Consider the following 18,477-nt stretch of genomic DNA (forward strand, 5'->3'; position numbering starts at 1 on the left):
TGTTTCCATTGATCATCCTTGAGATGTTTCTACAACTTGATTGTAGTCCCCCTGTGGTAAATTCAATTGATTGGACATGATTTGGAACAGGCACACACCTGTCTATATAAGGTCCCACAGTTGACAGTGCATGTCAGAGGAGCAAAAACCAAGCCGTGAGGTCGAAGGAATTGTCCGTAGAGCTCCAGGATTGTGTCGAGGCACAGATCTGGGGAAGGGTATCAAAACATTTCTGCAGCATTGAAGATCCCCAAGAACACAGTGGCCTCCATCATTCTTAAATGGAAGAAGTTTGGAACCACCAAGACTCTTCCTGGAGCTGGCCGCCTGGGCAAACTGAGCAATCGGCTCTGTCACACTAACAGAGCTCCAGAGTTTCTCTGCGGAGATGGGAGAACCTTCCAGAAGGACAACCATCTCTGCAGCACTCCACCAATCAGGCCTTTATGGTAGAGTGGCCAGATGGAAGCCACTCCTCAGTAAAATGCACATGACAGCCTGCTTGCAGTTTGCCAAATGGCACCTAAAGGACAGAGCATGAGAAACAAGATTCTCTGGCCTAATGAAACCAAGATTCTTTGGCCTGAATGCCAAATGTCACATCTAGAGGAAACCTGGCACCATCCCTATGGTGAAGCAGAGTGGTGGCAGCATCATGCTATGGGGATGTTTTTCAGCGGCAAGGACTGGGAGGCTAGTCGGGATCGAGGGAAAGATGAACGGAGCAAAGTACAGAGAGATCCTTGATGGAAACCTGCTCCACCATGCTCATGACCTCAGACTGGGTTGAAGATTCACCTTCCAACAGGACAAAGAGCCCGGACTTGAACCCGATCTAACCTCTCTGGAGAGACCTGAAGACAGCTGTGCAGTGACGCTCCCCATCCAACCTGACAGATATTGAGAGGATCTGCAGAGAAGAATTGGAGAAACTCTCAAATACAGGTGTGCTAAGCTTGTATCATTCATACCCAAAAAGACTCAAGGCTGTAATCGCTGCCAAAGGTGCTTCAACAAAGTACACACTCAACAAAATACGGATGTAAATGTGATATTTCAGTTTTTCATTATGGGGCATTGTGTGTGTGTGTGTGTGTGTGTGTGTGTAGATTGCTACATTTTTAAATCAATTTTAGGATTAGGCTGTAACGTAAAGTGGAAAAGGTCAAGGGGTTTGAATACTTTCTGAAGGCACAGTAAGAGAAGGTTGAGGGTTCCTCAGCTACCTTCCTGTGTGACATGTTCATGCACACGTTAAATTATTTATGTTTTCTATCAATATTCTCCTGTTATTGTGAAGGTGTATTCCTGTAACTGACTTCTTCCATGTGTCCTGCATCAGGCCCAAGAAGCTGCGGTTTCATCCCAAGCAGCTGTTTATCTCTGCTAAACAGGGGGAAATACAGAAGGTCTTGCTCATGTTGGGTGAGGGAGATGTCTTTTTTAAACTACGATATTAAACAATGAACAAACGTCATTATCCGGTCAGGTTTCTGTGAATAACAAATGACCCTCTGTATCCCTGTCCACCAGTGGATGGAGTAGACCCTAACTTTAAGATGGAGAGCCAGAGCAGACGCACCCCCCTCCATGTAGCATCTGAGGCAGGCCACCAGGAGATCTGTCACCTGCTGGTTCAGGTGAGGCTTGGCTATAGTTCCCACTGGGAGTGGGTGAGGGAAGGGGTAGACGCTGCATTACACGGACATGCATAGAGACCAAGCTTTCCAGCATGGGTTCCACGGCATCGCTTGACTCGCCAGGTTATTACGTTGCACACGTGTTGACGTCTCCTCGTGGATCATTTTAATCGGCACAGTCAGTCAAAATCTCATCATGGACCAATTTCAATAGTATTGAGTGGATCAGAGTAGATTGATCTAGTTGTTTTGGTCTGTCCCTCCCTCCCTACCAGTCTGGTGCTAACCTGGACATCTGCGATGAGGACCAGCGCACGCCCCTGATGGAGGCCTGTGAGAACAACCACCTGGAGGCGGTCTGCTACCTACTGAGGGCAGGAGCCATCGCCAGCCACAAGGTGGGTTCACACACCCCCTCTAACACCACAGCGACACTCATACCTCATTCTCCGGGGAGACTTCATTAGTCTATATTTCCATCGGGGGCAGTGGATGTGATGGTGCTGTATGTAACTCAAGTGCCATTCTTGTCTTAGGCTTTGGTAATAGTGTTTTGATAGACTACTAACAGGGCTTGCATGCTTTGTAGAGGGTTGCGTTGTATTACAGTGGTATGAATCTTATGACAGCAGCAATGTGTGTTGACTCCCTTCTGTTCTCCAGGATGTGGAGGGGTTCACTTGTCTCCACCTAGCTGCTAAGATTGGCCATTATAACATCGTGGAGCATCTCCTCTCCACAGGACTCATAGACATCAACTGTCAGGTGAGTTCTGCTTTTTTCATTCATAAACCAGTGAAACACAAACTCGGTGAGCATAGCCGTAATTCTGCACAATGTTTAGTGCCTCGAGATGATTACAGCTTAGCATGGCTTGTGTTGGTTGTACCACTGAAGTCAATCAGAACCAGGAGTGCTTTCATGTTAATTCAGTTCTGTTTTGCTCTGGCCTGTGTTTGTGTTGTGCCCTCACAAGTAGTCTTTCCATAGGGGCCTGACTCTCCTCTCGGTGGGCGTGCTGCTCCCATCCGCTCCACATGGGCTCCTAATGGTTTCCTCTTGCATTGCAGCTGCTGTGGAATGATCAGCATGCATTAGTTAGGATTACAACCCCATTGGCTACCCTGCCGACGTGAAAGCCAATTTGTTTGTGTAAAGCTACGGAGCAAGTTGTCGTTGACCTCCTATTCTGGCCATCTCTAAAACAGATGTTTCTCTGCCTCAAACATGTATCTGATCTCAAGGATGTGTAGCAGGGATGCTCCAGCATTTCAAATGGAGATGTCGTTTTGTGTGCCACCATCAAAGGCACTCTGAGGCCATATGACTGTGGTACTGCAGAGTTTAAAAACCTGAGTATGGTATTTGATGTCTCTATTTGAAGTGCTTGACCTTGCTGCAGGTATTGATCCATTATGGCAGGAACAATGTCATGGCAGTCTTTGTCCTTGTGGTAATACATCCTCCTCAACCTCTTATAATATCTCTCGGAGAAGGTTAGTGACATCGCTCGTCGTTATATCCAGGACATTGAAGCAATCCCATGCTGTAGGGGCCCGTTGTTAAAGCTATGATGTGTTACTCTCTCTAGGACGATGGCGGTTGGACGGCTATGATTTGGGCAACAGAGTATAAGCACCTAGAGCAGGTGAAGATGCTGCTCAATAAAGGGGCTGACATCAACATCAGGGACAAGGTCAGTAACTAGGGTTAACCGAGGGTCTTCATGACCTCACACAAGCCAAACTGTTTTTGTTTCAATTACTTTGTTTCAATTACTTTGCTCTATCTTGAGTTTTTTTTTTTGTCTGACTTGAATTTGCTAACTGTTGTCTGTTTGTAGGAGGAGAACATCTGTCTCCACTGGGCGGCCTTCTCTGGCAGTGTGGAGATTGCTGAGCTCCTCCTAGAGTCCAAGTGTGACCTCCATGCTGTCAACATCCACGGAGACTCCCCTCTGCACATCGCTGCACGGGAGAACAGGCTCGACTGTGTCACGTGAGTGGAGGTTGAGGGGAAATGACTCTGGTGATTCGGCAATAAGTAATAGAATCTCCATCCTACAGCACTGCTGTGGCTGTAGCCTCCATTATTATAACCGAGGCTGTAGCCACATCAGGACTATTCCATCTAGTACACTTAAGTGATGGTGTTGAAGGCTATGATCTGTGGCCCCTCAGGCTCTTTCTGTCTCGCGGGGCGGATGTCAACCTGAAGAACCGTGAGGGGGAGACGCCGCCAGACTGCTGCAGCCACAGTTCCAGGGTCTGGCTCACCCTGCAGACTAACAGGAGGGTGAAGGAGGCCAGGTGCAGCACCCAGGGGGAGAAGGTCCTTAACAGGTAGAATTCCTCGATCGCCGTCTCTCAAACTTTCATGCATTTCTCACACGTTTACATTTCTGATGCTCTGTCTCTGATCACGCATGGTACCCTTTTCTACCCTTTCCTCTCTACTTGTGGCTACCTCTTTTTGACCGATTGTCAAGTATATTATAATATCCACTGGGACCTGAGCCTCCAACCTTTTGCTGACCAGTACATCTTTCACCACAGAGACATAGCCCGGGGGTATGAGGGAGTTCCAGTCCCCTGTGTCAACTCAGTGGACAGTGAGCCCTGTCCGGATAACTACAAATATGTCCCAGACAACTGTGTCACCTCCCCCATGAACATAGACAAGAACATCACACACTTACAGGTGGGTCATGTGACTGGATAGACCAGGGGTCTCCAGTAGCTCGCAGCCCACATATGAGTAGCTCGCCAAACAATTCTGAAAGTACATGCAAATTTCCACGTTTTCCACAGCAAACTGTCATAAACAAATATCAACACCACAAGCTCCCAGGTACTATCTAATCAACACATTGACATTATCCCAACCCTAGTTAGGTTTGGCTTTTTAAGCCAATATTGGCTAACACAATATCTGCCAATTTAATTTCCAGCACTATTACCTGTCTGTCTGTGTGGTGCACGTGTTTGTCTATCACTCTGTGTGTAGCCAGTTGATGTGATAACCGTCTTGAGGGTCGACAGAAATACTTTCCACAAAACCTTCTCAATTAAATGTTAACTGCAAAGTAGGCTTACCTGTCAAATGTATATCATTTCTAAACTTTGCCATGAAATGAGTACAGAACCATCGCTAGATCGGCACATTCCTCACTAGATGCGCAATTTAAATTGCCAAATGCACAATTAAAGGGGAATTGCACTCAATTTATTTTAGATGAAAACACATTATCTTCTGATGTGCTTTAAGCATGGACATGAACTCAACATCCAATTTCGTTGTTTCTCTATGAACAATTGTAATTTTAAGAATGGAAAAACTAAAATATCAAACCTGGAAAAATACATTATAAATATAAAACATAATTTAGGGGAACAATATCAGATTTCAACTCCCCCTTGGAGTTGTTTATGAACCATTATTTTACCAGGTATATTGACAGAAACCTCTTGTACACGAAGGACCTGAGGAAGAGTTGCAGAGAAGAGAAGAATGTGCCTGTTTGAAAGCTAGGATAAAAATTGTAGCGCTAGACATGCTTCATTTTTTAAACGTAGCCCTCATTCTAGGAAAGGTTGGAGACTCCTAGAATAGACCATCCTATAGTTGATCATACTTGATAACCTGAAAGATTAAATGACCATCTTTCTCTCTGCGATCCACAGTACTGTGTGTGTAAAGACGACTGCTCCTCAAGCAGCTGCATGTGTGGCCAGCTTAGCCTGCGCTGTTGGTATGACAAGGTAAGGCCGAACACTTCAGTATCACTATTGTTGACAAAGTGCTGGTCTCCTATGATCGTCATGTCTGTTCCATGACCTTTCTCAGGATGGTCGTCTGCTCCCGGAGTTCTGTCGTGAGGAACCGCCCCTCATCTTCGAGTGCAACCACGCCTGCTCCTGCTGGAGAACCTGCAAGAACCGCGTGGTGCAGAACGGACTGAGGTACCTCCAATTTCCTGTCTCTACATTCAACCATATTTTTACAACCAAGCCAACACTCCTCAACCCTATTGATGATAACATTTAGATCAGAAAAAATGTCTTTCAGTCAAACAGCAACCACTCATTTGGAAGTTGTAATGCATCTGACATCCCAAAATGCATGTCGGGATAATGTGTTTGCGAGTTGAATGTGCTGTTAGTACATCCATACTGAAGGAGTTTGTTTGTTTTCAGGGTCCGGCTCCAGCTGTTCCGGACCAGTCGTATGGGCTGGGGGGTGCGGACACTGCAGGAAATTCCCCAGGGAACCTTTGTGTGCGAGTGAGTCCTAGACATACCCCTTTCACAATGCGTAGTTCGGCTTTATTTTACCGCACCTTCAAGTTCTTAGATGACTTCCCATTCAATGTCACCTGTGCATGGTGCTGCATTGCTATTTGTGGGGTTGGTGGGACCCTGACCTCACTTCCTGTCCACAGGTACGTGGGGGAGATCATCTCTGACGCAGAGGCAGATGTCAGGGAAAACGACTCCTACCTGTTCAACCTAGACAGCAAGGTAGGGATCAGTGCTCATGAATCTCATCAAATCTTGCTGGCTAACTTTAGGACAAATCTGAAATGTAACTAGGTATCTCAACTTAGACCACTAATTGCAGTGGGATCTGCTGTGCTTTGCAGGCAGATTTCAATATGTTACCCAGTGATAAATTCATTGTATTCTTGTCTCTTGAGGCTTTTCCTGGGGTTGTTTCTAAAACACTATTCTACAATCATTGTTTTACTTTGTGCTATTCAAATCAAATTTTATTAGTCACATGCGCCGAATACAGCAGATGTAGACCTTACAGTGAAATGCTTACTTACGAGCCTCTAACCAACAGTGCAGTTTAAAAAAAATACAGATAAGAATAAGAGCTAAAAGTAACAAGTAATTAAAGAGCAGCAGTAAAAAATAACATTTACCGGGGGGTGCAAGTACAGAGTCAATGTGTGGGGACACCGGTTAGTTGAGGTAGTATGTGCATGTAGGCAGAGTTAATTAAAAGTGACTAGGCATAGATGACAACAGAGAGTGGCAGTGGTGTGGAGCGGGGAATGCAAAAAGTCTGGGTAGCCATTTGACTAGATGTTCATGAGTCTTATGGCTTGGGGGTAGAAGCTGTTTAGAAGCCTCTTGGACCTAGACTTGGCCCTTTGGTACTGCTTGCCGTGTGGTAGCCGAGAGAACAGTCTATGACTAGGGTGTCAGGAGTCTTTGACAATTTTTAGGGCCTTCCTCTGACACCGCCTGGTATAGAGGTCCTGGATGGCAGGAAGCTTGGCCCCAGTGGTGTACTGGGCAGTTCGCACTACCCTCTGTAGTGCCTTGCGGTCGGAGACCGAGTAGTTGCCATACCAGGCAGTGATGCAACCAGTCAGGATGCTCTCGATGGTGCAGCTGTAGAACCTGTTGAGGATCTGTGGACCCATGCCAAATCTTTTCAGTCTCCTGAGGAATAGGTTTTGTCGTGTCCGCTTCACGACTGTCATGGTGTGCTTGACCATGTTAGTTTGTTGGTGATGTGGACCTGCTCCACTGCAGCCCCGTCGATGAGAATGGGGGCGTGCTTGGTCCTCTTTTTCCTGTAGTCCACAATCATCTCCTTTGTCTTGATCTGTTTGATATCTCTGCCCGTGAAGAATTACCACTGCAGATGATGCAGAACCTGCTTTTTTCATTATGATCCATTTATGTGTGTTCTTTGGTCACAGGAGGGTGACGTGTACTGTATCGACGCCCGTTTCTATGGCAACATCAGCCGGTTCATTAACCACATGTGCGAGCCGAACCTGTTCCCCTGCCGGGTTTTCACGGCACACCAGGACTTGCGCTTTCCCCATATCGCATTCTTCACCTGCGAGACCATCAAGGCTGGGGAAGAGCTAGGGTAAGGGTCATATTATATGCTTTACTTGACGAAAGATGATGTTATTACCAGTCTTTGGAATTTATTACCCTGTATGTATGTTTAAGTTTGTCATTCTATGTTTAAGCCTTTCATCATTTCTTAGACAATGCCTTTGTTCTCCCTAAAATCAAGATTAGGATCAAGCTTGATTCTAGATTCATCTAACTCGCTCTTTCTGTCCCAACCCTCCTCTCTCAGATTTGACTACGGTGACCATTTCTGGGACATCAAGGGGAAGCACTTTAGCTGTGAGTGCGGCTCTCCCAAGTGCAAGTACTCAGCGGCGGTCATTGCCCTGCGCCAGGCAGACAGCTCGCCCCAGGACCAGCAGCCCAGCACCCTCCCTGATACCAGCTCCTCTACCACCCCCTCCTGAGCCCACTCTCCCAGCCCCACAAATAGGACTTCCAGGCCAGCAGAGACGCGTCTCCATTCCCCCCCAGGCCCTGAGCCGTACATCCCCAGACGCCCCACCTCCACCCCCAGGTGGAACCATCACCAGAATGAACCTTCAGGCCCATCACTGAGATCAACAATCAACCCCACAGAAACCCACCTGCTTAATGTCTCATCCAGCTCTTACATCACATCCTTACCAGCACAAACTCTGAACTTCCACTGAAACGGCCCCTCAGTGCAGGACACATTGGACAGGAAACAAGTCTGTATGTTTGTGTGTCTGAAGTGCTACAAATAAAAATGTTGGAGAAAAACGACCTTGCTATGAGCCTGGCTCTTGTTTTGTTGGTTCCAATTGGAATTCTCAAACCTGCTTTGTGCTCCATCCTGGACAGTTATAATCTGGGTAATGGTGTTTCCTAACCAGTGGTCTGAATCAAGTTTGTACTAAGCAACAATGTATATCTATTCATGAAAAACATTTTCAGTGTGAAAGAAATTTGTAGCATGAGCGCCCATACCCCTCAAATCATACCATAGAAATGAGCAATGTTCATGCACAATTTATAACAGTTGACGTATTTACCTCATGCTATATTTTGATTGCAAACGGGACAGAGGACTTAAGTCACAAGCGTATGTTTTTACTGGACTTCTTCTCTTGAGCATTTCTACAGGAAAATAATGGTCAGTGCTAGATATCAATATCAACGATAAATACTTTTTAATTATCACTTTATATTTAAATAATAGTTTTAAATCGAATTTTCTATACAGAATAACATCAAGTGAGGTGTCTTGTATGCAGAATATCAGGTTAAGGAAAGAACTATCGATTTAAAGTCAACGAGGACACTGACCAATCATCTCACTGTTCTGTTCAGAGGGGGCAGAGTAAAGTAGACATTGTCCAGTAAAGACTCTTGCAATCTGTTTTGACCACACAGGAGTGGCAGATAATTTTCTCAGTTATTTGGCATGAATTCTTTTTCAATACAATGGTCCCTTTCTATTAGCTATTTGTCTGCTGGAAAGGGTGTATATGAAGGATGGTGTGACATTCAATGGCCAGACTAAGGGTGTCATGATTGAGGATTCCGGTGCACAAGTGTTTAGGTGGGAGTTGTCTAAGCTGTACAGTTTGCCATACTGTACCTGCAAAATTAAAGCAGATGGATTTTTTTGTTGTTAAATCTGCAAGATTTTTAAGCATGTTTGAGGATGACTCCCTCTTCTGAACATTGAGTCAAAAATATTAATTTGCCACTTCTGGCGCCATTAAATGGGATTGAATGTTAATCGGGTGAGACTCAAGCAATGGTGCTGACAAGGTTGTATTTTCCTTTTATTCATTTTGAATTACTCACCAAGTGAATACAAGTTGTAAAATAAGATAAAGCAAGGTTTTCTTTCTTTTTTACATTTAAATGTACCTCCAGTTTTCTAACTGTAGTTACTGTAGTTATCCTGTTAATGTTGTTCCATGATTTCATGTTGATGGAAACCAACACATTATTCCCATGTCTTTAAATGTGGTTAGTATGGTTAGTGAATATTGTGCACATTTTCAAATGTATGAAAATAAAAAGGTTCTAAAACATGATTTGCTTTCTGTTACATTTATGGACTGTGAAACATCTGCCTAATTGGTTGTATCTTTTTTTTCAATAAATGTACTACTAATGGATATGGCTGGCAGGTTTTATTAACAGTGCAAAATGAGGGGGCGCACTAGACAGGTTCCAGTGGATGAGGGGATCTGGAGGAGAAGATAGGGATATATCAGCCACATCCTCCAAAAGCCCCCCTCCAACAGCACCAGGCTAACACTATCCTGGAGCACACAAAGGAAAAGGGGCGCCCGAGAAACACCTGGAGGCGGGAGCTTGAGGCAGATACAAGGGAAACCGGGATGGAATGCGCTGGAGAAGACCAATTTGCAATGGCCTATGCTCCCAGAGGAGTGATGGGCTTATGGGCTGCTGCTCCAGTTTCAACTGTTCTGCCTGCGGCTATGGAACCCTGACCTGTTCACCGGACGTGCTTGTTGCACCCTCGACAACTACTATGATTATTATTATTTGACCATGCTGGTCATTTATGAACATTTTAACATCTTGACCATGTTCTGTTATAATATCCACCCTGCACAGCCAGAAGAGGACTGGCCACCCCTCATAGCCTGGTTCCCCTCTAGGTTTCTTCCTAGGTTTTTGGCCTTTCTAGGGAGTTTTTCCTAGGGAGTTTTTCCTAGCCACCGTGCTTCTTTCACATGCATTGCTTGCTGTTTGGGGTTTTAGGCTGGGTTTCTGTACAGCACTTTGAGATATCAGCTGATGTACGAAGGGCTATATAAATAAATTTGATTTGATTTGATGTAAAATAGGTGTTTTGTATTTAGTGAGTTTTCATAAGAATTTCAGTGGTTCCTTATGTCCTCTGGCAATAGAGCCCCACAGTGGACATGTCATAAAACCTAGCAGTCATTTTTCTTCACCATTCATTTTTCCCATAGGGGATTTTAGAACTTCTTCAAACAAGGTCTGTGTTTCCTATAGGATTTCCCTAGTGTGACGTTTCGATAACCGCGTACATCTTTCGGACAAGGCGACTTTTATCAATATATTCGGCTCAATTTACTCTCCGATTCGAAAATGCTAATTAGCATCATAGTGGACATCATGCAAGACATCAAATCCTTGCAAGCTCCTGCATGTCATCACTAGCACACCTTTGCTGTCAGCTAGCTAGCTACTAGCTACCTTGATCCAAAACGAAATATATCGTTTTTTATATATTGTTCCTTATTTTATTTAACTAATATTTGTTGTCTTATGCATTTGGTCTTGTCTCGTACAGAATACTATCCTAGTAGCAGTCAGATATGTACAATGTGCCATGACCACTAGATTAGATGATTATTAGCAACATAGCCTCATTTTATAAGATCCTCTTCTCCTTCAGCCGGTGGAGGACCATATTTAATCCTTCATCATTTCTGTAACTGCACTACATGACCAAAGGTATGTGGACACTTGCTCGTCAAACATTTCATTCCAAAATCATGGGCATTAATATGGAATTGGTCCCCTCTTTGCTGCTATGACAGACCCCACTCTTCTGGGAAGGCTTTCCACTAGATGTTGGAACATTGTTGCAGGGACTTGCTTCCATTCAGCCACGAGCATTAGTGAGGTCGTGCGCTGATGTTGGGTGATTAGGCATGGCTTGTAGTCGGCGTTCCAATTCATCTCAAAGGTGTTCGATGGGGTTGAGGTTGGGCTCTGTGCAGACCAGTCAAGTTCTTCCACACGATCTTGACAAACAATTCTTTATGGATCTCACTTTGTGCACGGGGGCATTGTCATGCTGAAACAGGAAAGGGCCTTTGTCTAGAATGTCATTATATACTGCAGCATTAAGATTTCCCTTCACTGGAACTAAGGGGCCTAGCTCAAACCATGGAAAAAAAGCCAAACTTTACAGTTGGCACCATGCATTCGAGCAGGTAGCGTTCTCCTGGCATCCGCCAAACCCAGATTTGTCCGTCGGACTGCCAGATGGTGAAGCGTGATTCATCACTCCAGAGAACGCGTTTCCACTGCTCCAGAGTCCAATGTTGGCGAGCTTTACACCACTCCAGCCGACACTTGGCATTGCTCATGGTGATCTCGTGTGCGGCTGCTCGGCAATGGACACACATTTCATGAATCTCCCGACATTGCTTCCAGAGGCAGTTTGGAACTCGGTAGTGAGTGTTGCAACTGAGGACAGCGGTCCCGTTTTGTGAGCTTATGTGGCCTATTTTTTTAATTTATTTTTTATTTTACCTTTATTTAACTAGGCAAGTCAGTTAAGAACAAATTCTTATTTTCAATGACGGCCTAGGAACAGTGGGTTAACTGCCTTGTTCAGGGGCAGAACGACAGATTTGTACCTTGTCAGCTCTGGTTTGAACTTTCAAACTTTCGGTCTATCACTTCATGTTGTTGCTCCTTGATGTTTCCACTTCACAATAACAGCACTTACAATTGACCGGAGCAGCTCTAGCAGGGCATAAATTTGACGAACTGACATGTTGGAAAGGTGACGGTGCAACCTTGAAAGTCACTGAGCTCTTCAGTAAGGCCATTCTATTGCCTGTGTTTGTCTATGGAGATTGCATGGCGGTGTGCTCGATTTACACACCTGTCAGCAACGGGTGTGGCTGAAATAGCCGAATCCACTGATTTGAATGGTTGTCCACATACTTTTGTATATATAGTGTATATGAACGAAGTGACATCAATTTCAATTAATGGTGTCTGCATGCACTGCTGTATTAAAGCAATTCAGAACTAACTTGTTGACATGTTCTGTTGTAGATTCAAAGCCCGATTAACTCATTGCAGAACGCATCCATAATCATGAATGAATAAGCATATTTATTTGACAAGAATGCACCTAGCCACCCATCAATCACGTAAAACACCTGAACTCCAAAAATTACATTGTTTTAAAGAAATCAAAATAGTACACAATGCATACATATTTTTATATATAACATATAAACATCTGACTTTTAAGTGAAGATCAGAGAAACAACAGGATGTGTAAGGTAGGTTTAATATAAAATACTAGGTCAACAGACTCAAAACAAGGAAGCCATGCTAAAATGCAGCTATATCAACACCCTTCTTGTCAATTTAGGTCCATGTTGCTGCTGTTAATGTGAGCAGCACATTTACCCCTGCATTCAGTCACCAGAATGAGCAGGAGGACAGCATTACACAGGTGAAAAACAGGTATCAAAAACCGTACACAACAGTTTTAAATGTGCTACTGAGTCTAGATGTTTATCCAATCAGGAGAAGAACAAGTGAAGGAAGCAGTATAGGGAAAATGGGTATAGGTAGGGTGGGTTTATAGAGATAAGATAGAGAATTCCAAAATGTCAGAAGTTGAGGGACCATGGGGCATAAAAGGCATAGTGTAGAATAAGCGGTAGTTAGAGGGATGGTTGGCCATTGAATAATCATAAAATGGAGTGCTGGTGTGCTTCTGTACCCCTTCTAGGTCATTGTCACAAATATCCGGCCCATGCCCAGTCATACTCAGGTTCTCAGCGTGTTTCCCTCGACATCATTCTGTCTCAGTTGCAGCATTCAAATCGTAGTCATCGTGTGTTGTGAATCACATTACAGACGATGACAGCATTTCCACAGATTGAGCCAAACATAATACAACGTAAGAATTGAGAACAGCATTTTGTTGACAGCATGGTGGTTTACACTGTCTACTGTGTGTGAATGATGGAAGAATCTTACCTCAGCAGTAGGTCCATCTGAGTTTGTGTGGTCACTTAGGCCAGCACATCAACCGGTACTGGGACCACTGGAGACTTGGGATGCTTGCTCTCAAAGTGCAAGAAGTTAACAATCTCTGGCTTAGATTGAAATAAAAGTTGACACATGATAAAGTAAGAAACAAAGTACTACACATCAAAGACTACCACTCAGGCCAGTACAATAGCCTACATATGGATAGGAACCTATAGGCACATACAGTACAAAACAATACTACTCACCCGGCAGACGGGGCAGGTGTGGACCAGTGTGCTGCCTTGGCTGCAGTCTTCTGGAATATACTATCTGCAATTAAGGGTAAATACAGGCAAATATATTGCAAAAAGTCACATTGTCGGAGAGAGATTTACACGGGTATCAAAATGTCACGCCAGGGTAAGCCTACACGAAACACAGCCCTTATTTTAAGTGTTTCTAAAAATCCCCTATGGGAAAAATGAACCGGTGGAACAATGATTGGAACCATTTCTGTCTTTGACTGCTAGGTTTTATGGAAATTATGACTCATACTGTGGTACTCTATTAGCCTCTTAACCTCTCTTAAGCTTGGGAGGAGGTGGTTTAGCAGGAGTTAGTTTAGTTGGAATCATGCCCTAATATATGGGTGCAATGCCATGTGCTGCTCTTCCATAGCCTCTGGACTATTATAGCTGAAGACTGAGTAAACATTTTTGTTTATGCATTTTTTTATGCCTTAACATCATCCATTTCACTATGAATCTCCTTACTTCTGCCTTTCTTTTCAGATCTCAGCTGTCATTGATTCCCTACCCGTATCAGAGGAAGTAGACAGTTTCCTGAATGATTGATGTGAATGTCATTGCTGTATTTTAATGAAAACCCCATAATGCTGCTTCTCATTCTGGTTTATTATTGTTCTTCTATGGCGATTTATTGAGTCCAGAGAGAGATTGTTTTTTCCACTCCTTATCTCACCTACCACCAGCGCTTAGCTAAAGCAACTTCAAACCCAGCGTGCCCTCCATGAACCGAGCAGCAGGGTAGTTTGACTGACAGGCTCTGGGCCAAGCTGCTAAGATATTTCAGCGGCTGTGTAGTGGCATAACTATGGCTGACACCTCCCACACTCCACTCCCCCATAATGAATGCAACCCTTCATTTTTTTTTTACTGACAGGTGGTGGTGGTGCAACATTGAGAGCTGAAAAATGCACACTAGAATGGTTGATCCCATGGAACTCAGTTGTTTATCTCTCCGATATCCCTGTATTCAGAGATTCGGAGATAGGCCTTGTTAGCTGGCTTAGAAAGGCTCTGATGCTTGAACTAAACATTTCCCCCTGAAGAAACCCACCAACGAGAACATGTCAGGAAGTGACTCTGATTGTGCACCAGCAGGCCTTTTAGGTCCTTGAAACGAGACGATGATTGCTCCCTTCCTGATTACCGAGAAAGAGGGAGAGAAGGCAGAGTTGGTAATTGAATCAGAGGATCATTTTCTCCTTCTAAACTGAAGACATTTGGGCTGATAACAAAGCTCTTAATTAGCAGAACAGGAAACAGCCTTTCCGCTTTCCGTGGGGGCAAAACCTTTTGGTGCCCCCAGTCCTTGTGCCACGTAGAGAAGCCCCTGTAAGCAGGCAGATACACAGTAGAAGTGAAAATGTGCAATAGTTAGTTGGCTTGCTTTTGTAGACATTTCATATTTGTTGCCTTGGATACAGACACTACGGTTAGTGAGGGAGCGGCGATCCACTGTGGTTTATGGTAGGTGATCAGGATTCTTGAGTTGCAAAGATTCCCTTGACGTCGCATCAATGATGTGACTTGTTTTATAGTGCTATCTCCTTTTCCCGCTGCCTTCCTCACACCTTAACACTGCTCTCCTCCACTTGCTTTTGTGTCACACGATTCACTTTTTTCCAACTCTGTTTGTGGTTCCTTCTATTATTTATCATTGAATAAAATGTGGGTTTGTATTGGGCCTTCTCTGATGGGAAGTGGTAGGCTGTGAATCTTGGTGAACAAACACTGCTCCTTCAAATCATGATTTGGACACTAAGGCCTACATCGTGTACTAGCACATCACATTCAGCCATTACATCGTGTGCATTCTCGCCCAATATTAGGCTAACAATAAATCCAATTGAATGAGGTAGACAAGTAGGCATAGTGGATGAGCGTTGCCTTTTATGAGCAGGTCTTGGGCGAGTTTGCTTGGGACTGACTCGAACGAGGAAGGAATAGGACAGGCCAATAAAAAACGGCAACAAGACAAGATGATGCAACAAATATCTGTAGACCCTATCTAATGAAAGAGAGGAACAAAATAATATACCTGGTCATTTTAGAGTTAGCTATGCTAATAAGAGATATAATAATGTTATATTTGCATAAAACCATAAGGTGACATTATGCTTTCTTTTACTTTGTGAACCCCACAAGCCACATTCGACACGTGGAGGATGCTGACTTTAGGCGCTGACTATAGCTTGTCTCCCGAAAGCATTCGTCGACGACAGGCTGTGATAAAGCGGGAACTCTAAAGAAACGGAGAGCATCGACATTGACCCGTCATGGAGAGAGCAGCAGATGAACGGTGGGCTGACTCAACAGTATGATGCCGTCCTGCAACTTGACGAGAGAGCAGCTTCAGGAGGGAGTTGTGGCAAGCGTAACATCATTCGTACACACGCAGCCCTCAATTGTACGCCATGGTCCAAGTCCAAGAGGTAAAGTTGATAGTATTGGTCTTTTCAGACCAGGCTCGGTCTGACCTGAGGAAGATAGCCTCTATATCAAAGTTCAAGTATCAAGTATCAAAGAAAGTATCAAGAACAACAACAACAAATCACCGTGCGCGGGATATGTTGTTTTTAAAATCACTGAAAAGGTTACTCATTCCATTTTCGCTGTTGCAATACATAAATACAGCCACCAGAGGGATCAAAACCTCACTCAACTCCTGATGTACAGAGAGCTACAGCTCAAACACAGGGCAGGAGTTATTACACACTATTACCCACTGGCATTATGCCAATGCTATTCATATTTAGACGTTTCTTTCTATCAACCTAAGGGAGTCTGTTCTATTTGATTCATTGCGACATTGAGCTTATGCCATATCCAGGCGGCAGGTAGCCTAGCAATTAGTGTTGGCCCCTTAACCGAGAGGTCCTAGTTTGAATCTAAGAGCAGACAAGGTGAAGAATTATGTCTGTGCCCTCGAGAAAGGCACTTACAGTGCATTCAGAAAGTATCCCCTTTTCCACATTTTGTTACATTACAGCCTTATTCTAAAATTGATTAAAATGTTGTTTTTCTCCTCATCAAGCTACACACAATACCCCATAATGACGAAGCAAAAACAGGTTTTTAGAAATGTTTGCAAATGTATTCAAAATAAAAAACAGAAATACCTTATTTATTCAGGCCCTTTGGTATGAGACTCGAAATTGAGCTCAGGTGCATCCTGTTTCCATTGATCATCCTTGAGATGTTTCTACAACTTGATTGGAGTCCACCTGTGGTAAATTAAATTAATTGGACACGATTTGGAAAGGCACACACCTGTTTATATAAGGTCCCACAGTTGACAGTGCATGCCAGAGCAAAAACCAAGCCTTGAGGTCGAAGGAATTGTCCAAGACAGGATTGTGTCGAGGCACAGATCTTGGGAAGGGTACCAAAAAATGTCTGCAGCATTGAAGGTCCCCAAGAACACAGTGGCCTCCATCATTCTTAAATGGAAGAAGTTTGGAACCACCAAGTCTCTTCCTAAACTGGCCGCCCGGCCACACTGAGCAATTCGGGGACAATGGACACTCTGACAGAGCTCCAGAGTTCCTCTGTGGAGATGGGAGAACCTTCCAGAAGGACAACCATCTCTGCAGCACTCCACCAATCAGACCTTTATTGTAGAGTGGCCATATGGAAGCCACTCCTCAGTAAAAGGTACATGACAGCCCACTTAGAGTTTGCCAAAAGGCACCTAAAGGACTCTCAGACCATGAGAAACAAGATTCTCTGGTCTGATGAAACCAAGATTGAACTCTTTGCCCTGAATGCCAAGCGACCCTAAGCACACAGCCAAGACAACTCAAGAGTGGCTTCGGGACCAGCCTCTGAATGTCCTTGAATGGCCCAGCCAGAGCCCGGACTTGAACCTGATCAAACATCTCTGGAGAGACCTGAAAATAGCTGTGCAGCGACGCTCCCCATCTGACAGAGCTTCAGAGGATCTGCAGAGGATGGGAGAAACCAAGGAGACTCGAGGCTGTAATCTCTGCCAAATGTGCTTCAACAAAGTACTGAGTAAGGGGTCTGAATACTTTCAGAAGGCACTGTAAGCATCATTTCTCCAGGGTCACTGTTGATAAAGTCAGACCCTGGCCATGACCACACTCCCCGAGGGCATCTAACGGAGAGGGGGATATGCCAAAAAACATATTTCTAATTCAAATATGCGTATTAATACACACTTGTACATTTGTGAAATAGGACAAGTATAAGCACCCACCAAATTATTATCCTTATAGTTATCTTATAGCAGGTCAATTAAACACAAATGAAATATAGGCTATGAAAACCTGAATTCCAGAGGTCTTTGAGGATGGTAAATCAGGGTGATGCCAAGCCTGCACACAGTCACTGCAAGCCACTCGGAGAGAGATAATCTCCTTAACCAGGGGGCATCCAAGCAACGCAAACAGTCTTTTGCTCAGGGGGACAGACCGACCATGGCTGCACAGAAAGACCCTCCAGGCCACTACCATCCCACCCACAGTCCCTAGTTGGGAAACACAGGATGACTTCCCAGGGAATATATTCATTAGTGGGCTGTTGGGGGAGGCTCATAATTTAGTTTGATGTGAGTCAGTGATAAATAGCTCAAATATATATACAGATGCTCTCTGCTCTGATGTGAGCATCAGATGACTCTGCATTTACCATAATTGACACAGAGCCTCTTTGACACTATTTGCGCTGTAGCCTATCAGAGGTGCATGCCCTCTTGTCTGTAGCCAGTATAGTTTCATATATTTTACATAGATATTTTTTTTTTACCAGAATAAATTCAAATACATTGCATTCGTTAGCTTTCAAAAAAATGATGTACATGATGCAACTAATCTCAAAGCATGTGATCTTGGTTAACCACAGACCCCTCCTTATGATTTCAATCAAATCCATTGGATACACTAATTATCCCTATAGATA

The 18,477-nt window shown here is 44.2% G+C and overlaps 2 protein-coding genes across 6 annotated transcripts in view; both read left to right on the top strand.

Moving 5' to 3' along the window:
• The window catches only part of ehmt1b (euchromatic histone-lysine N-methyltransferase 1b), a 28,689-nt gene extending 19,134 nt beyond the window's left edge, over window positions 1-9,555 (top strand). For all 5 annotated transcript variants that reach the window (XM_014128384.2, XM_014128386.2, XM_014128383.2 and 2 more), the window contains exons 14-27: window positions 1,343-1,425; window positions 1,534-1,640; window positions 1,916-2,038; window positions 2,304-2,405; window positions 3,232-3,336; window positions 3,484-3,638; window positions 3,821-3,982; window positions 4,196-4,340; window positions 5,324-5,401; window positions 5,487-5,602; window positions 5,837-5,923; window positions 6,082-6,160; window positions 7,357-7,532; window positions 7,752-9,555. In XM_014128384.2, the coding sequence (XP_013983859.1) occupies window positions 1,343-1,425; window positions 1,534-1,640; window positions 1,916-2,038; window positions 2,304-2,405; window positions 3,232-3,336; window positions 3,484-3,638; window positions 3,821-3,982; window positions 4,196-4,340; window positions 5,324-5,401; window positions 5,487-5,602; window positions 5,837-5,923; window positions 6,082-6,160; window positions 7,357-7,532; window positions 7,752-7,929 (1,696 nt within the window). In that variant the 3' untranslated portion in view covers window positions 7,930-9,555. The remainder of the gene's footprint in view (window positions 1-1,342; window positions 1,426-1,533; window positions 1,641-1,915; window positions 2,039-2,303; window positions 2,406-3,231; window positions 3,337-3,483; window positions 3,639-3,820; window positions 3,983-4,195; window positions 4,341-5,323; window positions 5,402-5,486; window positions 5,603-5,836; window positions 5,924-6,081; window positions 6,161-7,356; window positions 7,533-7,751) is intronic.
• A 6,167-nt stretch (window positions 9,556-15,722) lies between these two features.
• cacna1bb (calcium channel, voltage-dependent, N type, alpha 1B subunit, b) overlaps window positions 15,723-18,477 on the top strand; it is a 219,981-nt gene continuing 217,226 nt past the window's right edge. The window contains exon 1 of the mRNA XM_045689930.1: window positions 15,723-15,989. Coding sequence (XP_045545886.1) covers window positions 15,850-15,989 — 140 coding nt within the window. The 5' untranslated portion in view covers window positions 15,723-15,849. The remainder of the gene's footprint in view (window positions 15,990-18,477) is intronic.

Source organism: Salmo salar, chromosome ssa11 (genome assembly GCF_905237065.1).
Source record: "Salmo salar chromosome ssa11, Ssal_v3.1, whole genome shotgun sequence".
NCBI lineage: Eukaryota > Metazoa > Chordata > Actinopteri > Salmoniformes > Salmonidae > Salmo > Salmo salar.